General features: G+C 37.5%; 2 protein-coding genes across 2 annotated transcripts in view; both read left to right on the top strand.

Annotated features, from left to right (window-relative positions):
- Positions 1 to 220, top strand: part of LOC140937621 (NADH dehydrogenase [ubiquinone] 1 alpha subcomplex subunit 6-like) — a 5033-nt gene extending 4813 nt beyond the window's left edge. Inside the window, exon 3 of the mRNA XM_073387175.1 lies at positions 1 to 220. This exon is cut by the window's left edge and continues 70 nt beyond it. Within this exon, the coding sequence (XP_073243276.1) occupies positions 1 to 59 (59 nt within the window). The 3' untranslated portion in view covers positions 60 to 220.
- Positions 221 to 5006: 4786 nt separating this feature from the next.
- Positions 5007 to 13908, top strand: LOC140937539 (uncharacterized). Its single transcript, XM_073387101.1, has 3 exons — positions 5007 to 5291; positions 10563 to 10752; positions 11565 to 13908. Exons 1-3 carry the CDS (start codon positions 5050 to 5052, stop codon positions 13131 to 13133), a joined length of 2001 nt encoding a protein of 666 aa, XP_073243202.1. The 5' UTR covers positions 5007 to 5049; the 3' UTR covers positions 13134 to 13908.
- The last annotated feature ends 800 nt before the right edge of the window (positions 13909 to 14708 follow it).

Here is a 14708-nt window from a genome sequence, read left to right on the forward strand (position 1 = left end):
AAAGTGAAAAGCCAAGAAACACTGACTTCCTAGCCAAATTTTATGATGGTTATGATTAATTTATGATTCTATCTTTCATCTCAAGCCAAAATTTAATTCTTAAATTAGTTTGTTAAGTGGTAATTAAGAGTGATTTCAGTTAAATTTGTTTGTGTTTAACAGTTTCTATAACACTGAAAGTACTAATTTTTTTTGTAAATAAAATTCTGGTCTACAAGTATTTCTGTGGCATTGTTGGAAAAAAATCTCTTCTCTTAATAAAGAGCAGGGGGGCAGGGGGGTGGGGGGGCTGGGGGGTGCTTATTTGAGAGGGTGGTAGGAGAATTTTGATTTAGTTAAAATGATGGTATCAATACTCCACACAAACTAAAACAGAAGCGGAAAAGCTCAGTCACATAAAGTTGGAAGTCATGCAGCTGCAAGAGGAAAATGTATTCAAACTTCAGTATGTGAATGAATGTTACTGGATCAGTCCACGTAAGTGTTACAGTCATAAAGTAATGATAAAAACAATCTAGCATTAAGGGGAAGGGGAGAGGGGGATTACATTTAAGAACTTTCTTTCCCTGAGAAAAGGGTGGAAGGCTTATTGGAGAGGAGGGTGGGGGCTTAATAGAGGGCGATGGTGCATGTAATTGTAGCATTGGTCTCTGCACCTCTAAATAGACTATCCCCTTAACACTGTTAAACAGACTCTGAAGACTGTTTCCTGAAAAAAATTAGATGGATTAAGTAAATGCAGAGTTAGCAGTCAGACTAGTCCTGCCATTTTGTTTGTTAATTTTTTGCTTGTTTGTTATTTTTTGTTTGCTGTTTTCATGGATGCATTTTTTGGAAGAAGAGACTCTAAGTGAAGTCAATAACCAGAAGTCAGAACTGAATGGCTGGACTAATCATTTTGGAAGAAAAAAGACTTCTTTTGTGTTTTTAAGTTCTTAGCAAAATAATACCCTTCACTGCTGTATATACTATCATGGAATATAATGCAGCTGATAAATGACATTATACCCTTTCCAGGTACCTTGAGTTCCAAGAACTGGGCCCAGGTTTCTGAAAGCTGATGTTAAAGAGCTAACCTGGAGTTAAATTTTGATCCAAGTTTCTTTTTCTTTTGTTCAAAAGCCTTTTCTTGGATAATTGTCTCTAATCTTTTTAGAGCATGCAATCACCAAATAGTAGAAAAAAAAGAATTAAAAACTAAAATTATTTCTTCTATAGCCGAGTTCAAATTTCACACCAAGCCTGGGCTTTGAACAACCTGACTCAGAAGGCCAAATATAGAGTGTAAACCTCTTAGCTATTCTGAAAAAAAAACTCTATATATAACATATAAATAAAGAATATTTAATAAATAAATTATAATAAATATGAATCTTTATTACACTAAAATTTTGATGAAATAAAAATATTGAAAGATCTTAAAATACTAATTTACAAGCTCACACCATTTTCGAGTTTCTAAAGTTAGGGGACAGACACTTGGCTAGCGTTTAAGCGGCAGTCATCACATGAACAATTTACATTCCACTATTATCATAATAAATAATCCTAACCATAATCATAACATAACATAACATAACATACATGTTTATTCAAACTCATATGTAACTACATAAATTTGAAAGGGAGAGTCTAGAGGTTAACCCTATGAATAAAACTCTCCTAAAAACAACAAACAAACAATAAAAATTACAACTTTAAAAAGGATTTGAGTTTACCTAAAAAAGTATAAAAAAATAGAAAAATGAATTAAAAGAATGAAATGAATAAATAAACAGAATAAAACAAAACAGTAAACAAATAATGATTTTCTCGATTAGATTTCCCTGTGGAGTGGGGTAGAGTGTGAACCCCACCCCTCCTCAACCAACCCCTCCTCGCGTCTAGTTCCAGCCCACCACCCGAGATCTAAGTGCAACGGACGCCATCGTGGCAGATTGATCTTTTTCTGGCTACTGTAGCTTCAAGGTGAGTTTTCTTCTTATTTCAAAGTATTCTTAGCGCAGCATAGATTTTGCCCGCTCAAAACATGGAATATTACAACTCAGATACGGTTTTCCTTATCACAGAAGCTCGATTTTCGCGCACGGAACGCATAATTTGTTTTGCATAAGAAACCCTTGACGACCGTTTGATAATTGAATCCTTTGTACCAGCTTTTATTTCCAAATTACAACAATTGAATGCATTACAGATTAAAAGGAAGTGTCTAATAAAAGTATGAATATTAATGTCGCTAGGTCTTTGTGATCTTGCATAATTTGGTTGCGAAGCAAATCGAGTTGATTGTTTTAGAACGCGCCATTTTTTTCTTTGCAGTAAAACAAGACACACAGAACAGAGTAGGTAATGATCGACAAATTCGGTGCTAATACAGGTTCTCTGTTTGCTGCGTTCAAAAAAGGATTGACAAAATTGCTTTTTTAATCAAGAAATCGTAAGTGAGGCAGTTTATTATTTAATTATTGATGCGTTGAAGTAGTTCAATATAGATTGTAAACAAAGTCAGAACAGGTCATCAAAAATTTATGCCTTCCTCACAGCTTGAGTGAACAGTCCAAATCTTTTGATGCAGTTTCAGTGCATCGTATTTTTATGCGTCTTGAAATAACTGCAGATAACGCTACTACCAAATCCAGTTTATTTTACTTTTATAAAACTTAGAAGCAAACGTGGCGTTAATTAATGATATTTGTACAGCATTTTATTGTGAGGAGCATAACGACTATCTATGCTTGATCGCAACATTAACCAATAATAGTAGAAATTATATAACTTTTTACTAATTATTGCTGTTGTGTGTTTCGTTTGGAGACCCCTAAGGTTATTGTTCAACATCCCTAAATTCAATTTCGTCTTCTTCCTCATAGTTTGAATGAGTGCAAATAGATTTACTTATAATTCAGTCTCATTTGTAGCTAACGGCTTTCGTCACTTTAAGGGGACTGTTGCTCACTAAGGGAAAAACTAAGGCCTAGGCCAAATGTCAAACTTTTCATGAGATGTGTAATAAACTAATAGAACTGCATGACTCAACACTCTAAACAAGACATATCGTGGTAGGTTCCAACCACAACTTTTTTCGTCATAGCATTGTTGGTAATGACAGCTTCCTTAGGGGATACTTAATATATTACAAGACGAACCAAACTTAGTGAGTTATAAGTTCATGACAAGTTCGATGTATGGCACTGTTTAGTTGGTCCTAATGAGTTTGGATTGTCCAACACTTTGTACATCTTAAGATCTTCTCTGGGACAAATGTTGATCTTCACATGCGTTAAACTAAACTAATGTGGTTCGTCTCATGAAAAGTTTGATGTTTGGCGTAGGCCTAAGAAATTGCATCCTCTAAGTGATGAGTTTGAGATGCGCCAACATGACAAATTTTATTTTGTTGTCCCAAAATTATGTAGAAAAAAAAAAACTGCGTAGAACGAGAAACTATCATGGATCTGTCCAAGTTAACTACTGTTTTGTTCTCATTATTTGGATATACTTACTGAACTTACTTGAGTTGTTTTGTATAAAGTGAAGCTTCCCTAAAAGTAAGGAAAGCCTAACTAACAGTATGAGGACTAAAATTAATTTATAATCCCTCCATTTAAACTCCGCAACGTCTGAAGCGATATGCTGTTAATGCCATCCAGTGACGTGACTATGCGGTTTTTGGGTAGTGACGTCACTGTAGAATGCCCTGTTTATATAGGGAAAGGATTTCTTCACAAACTACTTTTTGGATGTGTTGTATTTAAATTCACTTCATGTTGTCAGTGGTATGGATGAATCTATGTCATGGATAGGAATTAAGCTCTGGCGTAGACAGATAGCCTTTATTAAAAGCTACATGAGCTTGTGGGGTTGTTGGAATTTTTGCTAACTAATTATTTCAATGTGTATCTAAAAACTAATGATATTTACAAATAATGTATATGAAATACAAACTAGAAAATTTGCAAATGTAAGATTATCAACAGAATGTCATGTATATGTTACAGGTCAAATTTGATTTCAGGTTAAATATTTTTAACCTAGGTTGATTCTCAATTTCCTTTTTCTGTTAGCTCTAATTATTCATTAATTAGCGCTAGGAAACAAAGGAAATTACAACAACAACAACAACAAGTTTATTTCAAATTAAATATAGCTTACAAAGCTTGTGCCCGCAATTAGCGAAGGCTATTCGAGGCGGGTACAAGAGAAAAAGGAAAATTGTATAAATATATATATATATATATATGTTAAACAAACAATCCTAGAAGCAATCTAGTTTGTCGTGTGGTTTATAGCCAGAGTGAGACAGGAAGGGAGACTGTACTTCATACGGAAGCACACCATGTTACGATTTTGAGAATTGCCCTGTAATATCTGAAACTCTAATATAGTCGTCCTCTTTTTCCAGTATTTCAAAGAGTTTTCTCTTTAGTTCGCTTTTGAATTGATTTTTTTAAAGTGTTTTCATAGAAAGTGGAATACTGTTCCAAATTAAAGCACCAGAAATAGAGAGGGGTCGCTTCATATTTTTGAGATTGAGATTTTGATATTTTTAAGAAATTGAGATTATCAACCTAGGTAAAATCAAAATTAACCAATTGTCCTGGATCATTATTTTTTAGTATCAAGACATGACGTCTTTTTGTTTTAAAAAAATATATACTCAGAACTGAGTGCCCTTGTCTTGGCAGTGCTCAAAATTGCGACTCACTTGGGATCCGTAAGTTGCAATAAATGCTAAAAGACTCCCGTTTTTGTAGAAAAATTATTAATTTTTTATTTATTTTTTTTGTTGTTGTTACCCTCATGTTTGGCTTGAACATATAGAGGTTGTCTCAACAGGCCACCCCTGCAAAATGCAGCCTTAGGGCAAAGACTTCATGAATGCTTCTCTTTAACTGGGAAATATATTAAAAATAAGAACAAATGTAGCCATATATGATAATTATAGTTGGTACCAAAGAGACAAAGATTAATATTGTTTCCATCATTATTGTTATTATTTTAGAGAATAAAAAAGTCCGTGTTAGACTCCAGCTGGTATCAGAAGTATGAATGAGACTAAAAATTGCAATGGACCCAGAGAATGACCTACTGGAGCCTCCTGCAGATAAAACAGGCCCATTTGGTGACCTAGACAGTGATTATGATGATGACGATAGACGAGAGTTGATAAGCCATTATGCCAATGAAAAATATCTCAGTAAATGGGAAGAGGTTGATGATGAGGAGTCACAACAAGAGCCATCAAGCACTTTACATGTTCATGTACCAAATAGCTCTAACAATGATTCACAGTAAGTAATACTTTTTTAGAACTGAACATTGTTGTTATGCTTAATTACTACTCCTTGGATCACATTAGATAATGGAAACACTTGACATACCTGTAGCCCTGCAGGTTCAGTTGGGTTCGGCCCTGTGTACAGCTTAAGCTTGCAGTTGCTGAGCTTCATTAACTGGAAAAGGATTGCACTATTAGAGTCAAACCTCCTTTGCTTTAAATCAAAAGGTTCAGTTTGTCTAATGTTAGCCTCATTCAAAGTAATAGTTTTTTTATGACCGACACAATGTACACCAAAGTCAAAAAAAGTCAAAAGTTCATGTGTAAAATATGAAACTATCAATGTCTGTTGGCCTCAGACATTAATTTGGGCTAATGTGTTGGTGAATTTTTCTCAATTTTCGGGAACATTTCTATCTCAGAAACAGCTTATGTACACTTTCTTTTAAATGCTGTGATATTTTAAGTGCAAAACTTCTCCTTAAGGTTTAAAAGCACCTCTGATAAATGTTTTGTGGATCAAACACAAATCAGGCCAGGTGTCTCAAGCTGTCAAAAAATCACATACTTTGCATGCAAACATATGTTTAACACCCTTCAATCTTCAGTTATTACTTGGTGGTGAAACATGCCATGTTGCTTTCTCTTAGAGCATGTTTTTCCATCACCTGTCTACGTGTAGATTTAAACAATGACAATTTGAGTCATTAGTTAATATCTCTCTGTGGCAATCTGATATATTATTATACTGGTACAGTCTTCTCCTTATTAAGCCATAACTGGTAAAATTTACCATCTGAAGCAACACTTCTTACCGCCTGTAACCACTTGAAGGTTTACTACAATAGTAAATAAGTTGTTTCAAAAAATACGCAAGTTGTGATCTGATCCGATCAAGGTATAAATCAGTGAATATATGGAAGTGTACTAAAGTATACACAGCTTTTCTGTTTATGGGCCATGCATTTTGGAAAGAGAGCATTGCAAACAGAGTAAAAGTATTGAAATCAAACGTTTTAAATTGTTCGCTAAAGACAACAACGGCTGATGTACGTAAAAAAAGGTTTTAAAATGAGGGAATGACATTTCAGAGAACTTGGCTCCTAAATTTCACAGCAAGGTTGTAGCCATGTCAATCAACCCAAGTGCTAACCCACTCCCCCAGGAAAGTGTGCCTCTGGCAAATATTTTTTGCCTTACTAGCCATGAATGGTCCCTTACCTGCTGAGCTAAAATTTAGGCAGGACACTGCTGGTCTGAAGCCCAATTAATTTATAATATACACTGTATTGATCGTTTTCGCATTACATCACGGCGGCCATATTTGTGTACAAAACAATGAATCGGTGGCCATGTTTGTGTACAAAAAAAAAGCTCTGGGAATTGGACTCTTTTCACATGTTAAGAGCCACTCTCCCTAATAACCGCGTGAGGGGCGGCACAAGGTTGGAAAAATGGACCCCTTGATATTTCGTCCAGAGATAACCTATGATATGCTAAGAATCGTGATATAAGTTTTAGGTTCTAGAGTTTTTACATTTTTGAGAAAATTACGAAAAACCGTCGACAACCCGTGAAGCCGAAAAATCACAGAAATGAGGTCAAATTTCATGATCAGATAATCGAACTCACGTGTAGGCGCATAGCAAATTATGGTTTTCCTTAGTTTATAATTTTAGTTAGGAGGTATTGCTAAGCTGCTTTGATGATATTTTAGACTTACAATTTTAATTCCGAATTCCTGGAGACCAAACGAAGAGAACCGAAATTTCTAGACTTTGAAAATCAAAAATTCCATACCATTTTCAAACATCTCAAAACATACTCGGTATTGTGTATAATTCTTTCAAAATTCAATTCTAGCAAGTACAAGAGTTAATTTTGAACGTGATATAATTTTTTTCTTGGCAAAAGTTATTTCTGAGGCGAGCGGCCCCATGCAAGTTGACCCAATTTGACCTTTCGAAGAGATTTTGTTTAACTAGGAAATGTAAACAATATCGACTAGCCTTAGCTCGCTTTCTGAGCAAACCATTGAAAAACCCTGCCATTTCCCATTGAAACTACCCAGTTAACCTGAGATAATACTTCGATGACAGCTTACCTTCCAAATGGGTGTTTGAAGGCAAATAATTTTGACGTTCTCAGTTAATTTTTCCATTGCTTTCTTGTTGGACTTGTTGCCGCGCTTTATACTTATACTAGTAAGGGTCATATCTTGACATCGAGCTTGTACACCGGTTCCAGGCTAAGCTTGTGCAACACTTTTCCGGAAAATCAATCCATATGTTGCAATATCTACCTCTCAGTGAGCAACCTTTTGATATTCATTTAGTTTCTTGTATAATAAAAAAAATTCCTAAGCGCAAGACGTAAATCTCGGTCCAGTGAGTGTAACGCAATCTTTCCTTTGTCACTTCCGGACCAGGTGATTAATTTTTTTTTCTGCCGTTAAATGCATTTAACGGTTCATTACATGGCCACTGCAAAAATTTAGTTAAGATTTTCCATCATGATATAAACATACACAAGACTTCTTCATGTCTTTTGTTCCAAATATTTAATACAGTAATTCACTCAATTGCTTTCGCTCAAAATACGTTTTTCTTTCAAGTTAACACGGGACAACTTCCTTTTTCCTCCTTAGCGCACTCAGCTATTGCTTAGCTCAGTGGGTAGTGGAAAACAGTTAAGAGTTCGTAACCACACCCTATTCACCCCCCCGCCCCTCCCCCCCCAGTCCCCTACCTGACCCTTGTGCTAACTTTGAATTTAAAGTGAGTCAAAACCAAATTAGCCTGAATTTCATCCGATTACTTCGAGTCGTTATTACTCCCTCAGTTGTTGAGAGAAGAAAACGACTCGAAGCAATCGGATGAATTTCAGGCTAAGGCCAAATGTATTTGGGGTAAAAGACGGCCCCTTCCATTTTTTATTAAAGGAGGGGGAGAGGGGGCGGACTGGAAGATTTTGAAAAGAAAATTGCGCGGGCGCAACGGCCGGGAAACAAATTTCCTGCAGAGCGGAAACTGATATAAATCCTCTGCAGCATCTTAGTGACATGGATTCTAAGAAGAAAGTCTATATGACAGTCCTCCCACCATTGACGTAAGCTTAGGTTAGGACTTGGCGTGGTATTTGGGTCGTGATACTGAAGAACATATCCCTTTGATTACCCTCCTCCCATCCCCCTACCCCAACCTTGTGCTAACTTTGGGCTTTACTTATCCGCTTAATGTTTGATTTCAAAGTGCTTTTTTTTTGACAAAGTGAGCGCTCAACGGTTATCTAATACACTTCAAAAGACCCAAACTCATTTTCCTGCACATATCTTTGTACAGTTGTAAAGATTTTAATCCAGTGGAGTTTGTCCACGTAATAAGGTTTGCCGAATTTAAGAAAAAGTTAGGAGCCTCGCACGTGCTAGCTTCGCTTATCGGCTGAGCGATCGAAAAGTTCGATTTTAAAAGACCATAGCTCGAAGGCCGTGAGAATTCTATATTTAGAACTTCGTTAGAGGTAAACAAACCGTTAGGTCTATTTGCGTTTGGTAATTATCTGTTGTAAACTTAGATCTCTCTCGATGGCAACTCTCAAAACAGTTTTACGTGCTCTTTGCTCGTACGAAAAGAAACATGTCTTGTGCGAACCCAAAAGCAAATCATTTTCATGAGTTTCCAAAGGGATAGTTTTCGAGAATCATATAAAAGCGTGTGTCTACTTCTGCATCAAAAGGTATCTTGTTCAACATAATTCCTAAAAAGATAGATGCCCCACGAAGGGGACCTATTTGCGTGTTCACCTGCCATGGGGTAATTGGTAAATACAAGTAATACAAATTACAAAAACTCGTTTCGCGGCCAGTGCCTAGCTTTTTCAGATATATATTACTACCGGTATTCCCTTTTATATAGCTTTAGGAAATCATTAGCAATGGTCCTGCCCAGGCATTTGACTTTTGGAGGTAAAACTCAGAAAACTAGATAGGATTTCTAGTTTGTTGCACAGTTACTAGAAAATGGGAAAAGTAAATGTGTTGCGTGTATAAACACCGATTCAAAGTATTGCATACAAAGAACCGTCCTTCGTAATAGGCTTGTGATTACAAATAAAAAAGTTACAAAAAAACCAAAACGAAAACATTGTATGCTAGTAAGGAAGAAAATGGAGAAATGAGCGAGCGCAAGACTAAAATGTATTTGCGGCACGTGATCACTAAGATGTAAAGATTGCGTGACATCGATCTGGGTCTATTTTTCAGTTCAATTAGTTCCTTCACTTCTTGCCTCTTTTCATTAGAAATATTCAATACAAAACACAATAGATACCCAGAGGATGCTTTATATGCAAGACATGGATCCAGGTCCTGCAAAAATATTGCATAAGCCAGAGAAAGGTGACACTTAGAAAATGCTGCAGCCGCGTATGAAAAGGCCGGTGGCTGAGCACGGCAGCAAGACACAGGAAAATTAGCGAAGAACATCAACATTATTTGCCTTCAAACACCCATTTGGAAGGTAAGCTGTCATCGAAGTATTATCTCAGGTTTACTGGGTAGTTTTAATGGGAAATGGCAGGGTTTTTCAATGGTTTGCTCAGAAAGAATTGTTTACATTTCCTGGTTAAACAAAATCTCTTCGAAAGGTCAAATTGGGTCAACTTGCATGGGGCCGCTCGCCTCAGAAATAACTTTTGCCAAGAAAAAAATTATATCACGTTCAAAATTAACTCTTGTACTTGCTAGAATTGAATTTTGAAAGAATTATACATAATACCGAGTATGTTTGAGATGTTTGAAAATGGTATGGAATTTTTGATTTTCAAAGTCTAGAAATTTCGGTTCTCTTCGCTTGGTCTCCAGGAATTCGGAATTAGAATTGTAAGTCTAAAATATCATCAAAGCAGCTTAGCAATACCTCCTAACTAAAATTATAAACTAAGGAAAACCATAATTTGCTATGCGCCTTCACGCGAGTTCGATTATCTGATCATGAAATTTGACCTCATTTCTGTGATTTTTCGGCTTCACGGGTTGTCGACGGTTTTTCGTAATTTTCTCAAAAATGTAAAAACTCTAGAACCTAAAACTTATATCATGATTCTTAGCATATCATAGGTTACCTCTGGACGAAATATCAAGGGATCGATTTTTCCGACCTTGTGCCACATTTTTTCAATCTCACTCGGTCCCTATGGAGAGTCGCTCTTAAAACTTTCTTTTATTCCAAGCAATTTGCAAAGCTGCTGACCCCGTGACTGAAACGATCTATATTCTGTGTTTCAGAAAAAATCAGACAGGGGACAGTAAACTTGGAAAAGATCATCTAGTTGCCATGCCCTTTGACTATGACAATATGTCACTTATGTCATACAACAGCATCAGGGACTGCACCCTGTCAGCTACCCCAAAGACTGCTCCTACAGTACAGTGTTACACTGGCCAACTCCCTCAGTCTGCTTATGAAAATTTACAGGTACACGTGCTGGGCGCAACATTTGTTCTCCTATGCAGGGTGCAAAGAAAGTCAGTTGAGTGGGACTTACTTGTGTTAGGTTTTAAGTTCATCATCAATTTGATTTATGGTGTACAAGTAATTATGCCACTCTTTTAGCACAAAAAAAAGATCACAGTGAGATGGCAGATGTTGGTCCCCTAAACATAATTATAATTATGTTGAAAAAGAATAGCAAATTAATACATAGATAAATACAGGTACATTTACTATCTCACTATACTATTGCTTGAGCTGAAACTGAACCAGGGGCAAGGATTTAACTATTAGTATTTTGCATTCCAGATTATTAATATAAAACTTTACTATGGGGAGCTTGTCTGTTTGTTACATAAACTTGTTCTCCAGGCATGTTTAAAAAATGTTGTCTGATGACTATCATTACTGTCATTGCTATATTTAGTCTCCTCTTCTCTTTTCATATTAGAGACCTTTAGATTCAAGGATGAGGAAACTTCTCCCATTTGCAAAATGACTGATAACCTCAGTAAAACCGGGTGTTTCTTGATGTTGTGGAAAGTATTGTTGATAACTTATCACCTGACTTTTGGTGTTGTAGTGGGAGAATTATTCAGTGTCTTTTGTATGACGTCATTTGGTGATGGCACCCTTCCACAACCCCAAGAAACCACCCTAAAACTCGTAGTAGAATGACAATGGTTACCACTTTTTCCCGCCAAAATAACGCTGGTTCACGCGCGCACTACTTTTATTACTCAGTTCTTGCGTGGTCTACTACCAGTGATTAACAAATTTTGGGCCATTCATTTTAGCTTTGGAAAGGCTATGGAGGCAACATATACTTCGATGCTGTCAGATGCAAGTCAATGAGAATCAACAGCGCAAAATCAGTAAATACCAGGAAAGAAGACCGTGCAAAGAGATGGAAATCCAAGTCGTGTTCTCCTTTAAAGAGGAAAGACGAGCGACAAGCTCACACGACTTGTATTGCCAACACTCATGAGGAAGTCCCTCTTACATCAGTCCACAATTTGGGTAGTCTGCGGGTGAGGTCATGCAAAGAGAAAAAATGCAAAGTGATTAACTGTAAGCATAAGGACACGATAAGACCTTTTGCAGGAAAGATCGCGAAGGGTTTCAGTGAGAAAATTGTGAAAGAAACAATTCACAAAGTTCAGGAGGACTACGGTAACAGTTTGCCCAAAGAACAGCCTTTGGCTGTTTCTGGAGGCCAAGTTAGAGACCCAGTTGTAGATCCCATTGAGAAAGTGCAACAGTTTAACACGCAGCACGGATTTCCTGCACTGCTCGCGGACAGCTCTTTCTTCTCGCACCATGGTGAGACCAAAAGTTCACGTGTTGCTTCAGGTGACATTGACCCCTTTATAAAACTTCCACTCCTTGGGAAGAATGGTTGGAAGCATAGACTGAAGGAGGTTGGTTCTGGAGTATCAGATGAGGGGAATAAGTCTGTCAATGAACCCAAACCAGTGTTCATTATTCCTTTTGGTGCATTTGATGATCCAGTAGATGCCGACTCAGATTTGAAACGCAAAATGGACACAAGAGAGAAAGCGTCCAGTAAAACAACTGCAGATGGAACAGATACATCATTGGGCAATACAACAGACGTAGGCAATCACTCAGAAGGGCTTGGCAGCAACTTAAACATTTCGAGTGATAACAACAATAACATTGCTGAAACTGCTACCTTTAGAGGCGGGGAAGCTAGTGATGGTGTAAAACGTGAAGTCCCTTCTTCCGTTTCAGCAGTCCACGATGAGAAATCGCCGAGAAAAGGAATACCTGACTTTCACTTAAAGAGAGAAATAAGTAATCTTTCACTGAGTAATTACCTAAGGGCGGTCCCCACCCCAAGATCTCAGAAGCATATCAGACTGACCTCTACTCAATCAACCCTGGTGCCAAAGATGAGTTATACGAAAAGGTCTCGTGCACTGCCTTCATTTTACATGGTGAACAACTCGCTACATCATGTTCAACACTCGGAGGTAAATCAGAGGATGATCGGCTCGCAAGTTTATGGAGGGTATTATCCAAGCACTGGGAGAAAGGAGCCCGCAATATTTTACGCAGAAATAAGCACCTGTAAGGAAGGAAACTCGCTAGTTAGCAGTAGTAGTGCACAGAACGCCAATCGAAGGACTAATAGCTCAGATAGTCATGGAACCAGTGTAAACTCACCAAGGCTTCCAAAGCACACCCTTGTAAAGGCTAGTTACGTTTCAAGAAACTCATTCTCTCGTCAGAATTCTGAACGGTCACCAAGAGGCGATGGAAGACTAAGTAGGTCTGAAAATAATTTGCTTCCAGTGACAGGCCAGCAAATTTCTAGGTTTAGAGGGGTTCATGATAGATAACATCAAATGTAAATAGCCTGTCACTTGTTCCTTTTAAGTCTGTTAAATAAGTGTTAGAAATAGTAATAAGCAAAGGTTTTTGCGGGCGACAACGATCGAAGTTCAAAACGCTTTTGCTCCAGCGCTGTGCTTTGCGTAAGTTTCACGTGACATGTAGTCAAAACACGCGTGATCATATTACGAGTGATAGAAGGCTCAAACGCGTGTGATCAAATTGCGTTATGTGCATTTCATACATTCTTAGTGGAAGTCCAAACGAATGCTGGCTACATACATGCGACGCATGCGTAATAACAACCTGGAGGTGGATTGCGGGCTCCTCTTGTCGCCCGCAACAAAAGAGAACCTCATGGATGGAAATGGCACATATCCACATTGACGTGTCGCTTAGACACGTGATGTGCGGGGGAGATAAGCGCCGACAAAGACCAGAAAGCTACTCGCATGGTGCTTTGAAATACGTATTCAAGTAAAGCAAAATTTAACTACACCGTGATCAGAGATTTATAGACGTTTGGGTTTAAGGCTTGTATTCTTACTAGCCCAGAGTCAAGTCAGGTTTATTTGACATTTCAATGGAAATGCAGACGTTTATGAAACAATAATTATTTTAATACATTTCATTGGACAGACATATAGACAACAGAAACTAAAAGATATGTAAGTGGAGCTTTTTGGAGTAACTAAGAGTCTTCAAAGCCAAGTCCCAAAAGTAGAGTCTAAAACACTATTCACAATGAAAGCAATGAAAAAGCACGCTTCTGTTGCTGATTGCTGTAGTCGTTCGTCAAACCTGGGTGAACAATCTCCCTTCCCATATAACGCAAATCCTATTAACATAGACGAACTGACGTGTCAGTGTGAATGTTTAAGGATCTGTATATATATATATAGTGTACTATAAGATTAATATATGAGTCCAATAAACATTCACTAAATTGATTATAAAATGGTAGTGTTATAGAAAGCTGTTTAACGTGTCTCGTATACAGTTGTTGACTGAAAGCGATAGCGCTCGGTAAGAGTTTCAAAAACTCGTAAAAAACACATGTATTTTCCGTTAGGAAACCCCAGAACGATTTTAACGATGATCTTTGATGAATGTTTTGAATCGTGCCGGGTAAAGCGTGCGATGTTGCTCGGGGCGATTTGCAACGACGATTCTAGAATTTTGTTTACGTTGCGGTACCCTGGAATACACCCTGAGTATCTATTTTTCTGAGTAGATGAACCCTATTAGTTCTCCCCACAGTCGACAGCCTCTGACGGATCCCGTTAGCGGCGCTGTTTCTTCAGAATTTCACCTTGTAGATGAATAAGAGGAACTATGATCCTACCGTGTGTGCGCACATTGCGGTAAACCGTGTATAGACCTTAGCTTTTTCCTGACTGGTCTGTACGTTATTAGGCAGGTAACTGTTATTAGCAGTTATAAGTATGAATGAGTCAGTATTGTGACTTCAAATCGATCAAATCAATGAGAAAGAGCTGTAAATCTGGAACCATATGTTATACACGTGTTACAACGAAACCTATTCAGCTGTCAGGATAAACCGGTACTGAATACCTGGATTG

Source organism: Porites lutea, chromosome 5 (assembly GCF_958299795.1).
Source record: "Porites lutea chromosome 5, jaPorLute2.1, whole genome shotgun sequence".
Lineage (NCBI taxonomy): Eukaryota > Metazoa > Cnidaria > Anthozoa > Scleractinia > Poritidae > Porites > Porites lutea.

Excerpts from the sequence above, each read along its gene's own strand:
- LOC140937539 (XM_073387101.1), top strand. The coding sequence starts at position 5,050 with ATGAGACTAAAAATTGCAATGGACCCAGAGAATGACCTACTGGAGCCT. Across the intron at positions 5,292-10,562 it reads AGCTCTAACAATGATTCACA|AAAAAATCAGACAGGGGACA; the intron begins GTAAGTAATACT and ends TCTGTGTTTCAG. Across the intron at positions 10,753-11,564 it reads CTGCTTATGAAAATTTACAG|CTTTGGAAAGGCTATGGAGG; the intron begins GTACACGTGCTG and ends CATTCATTTTAG.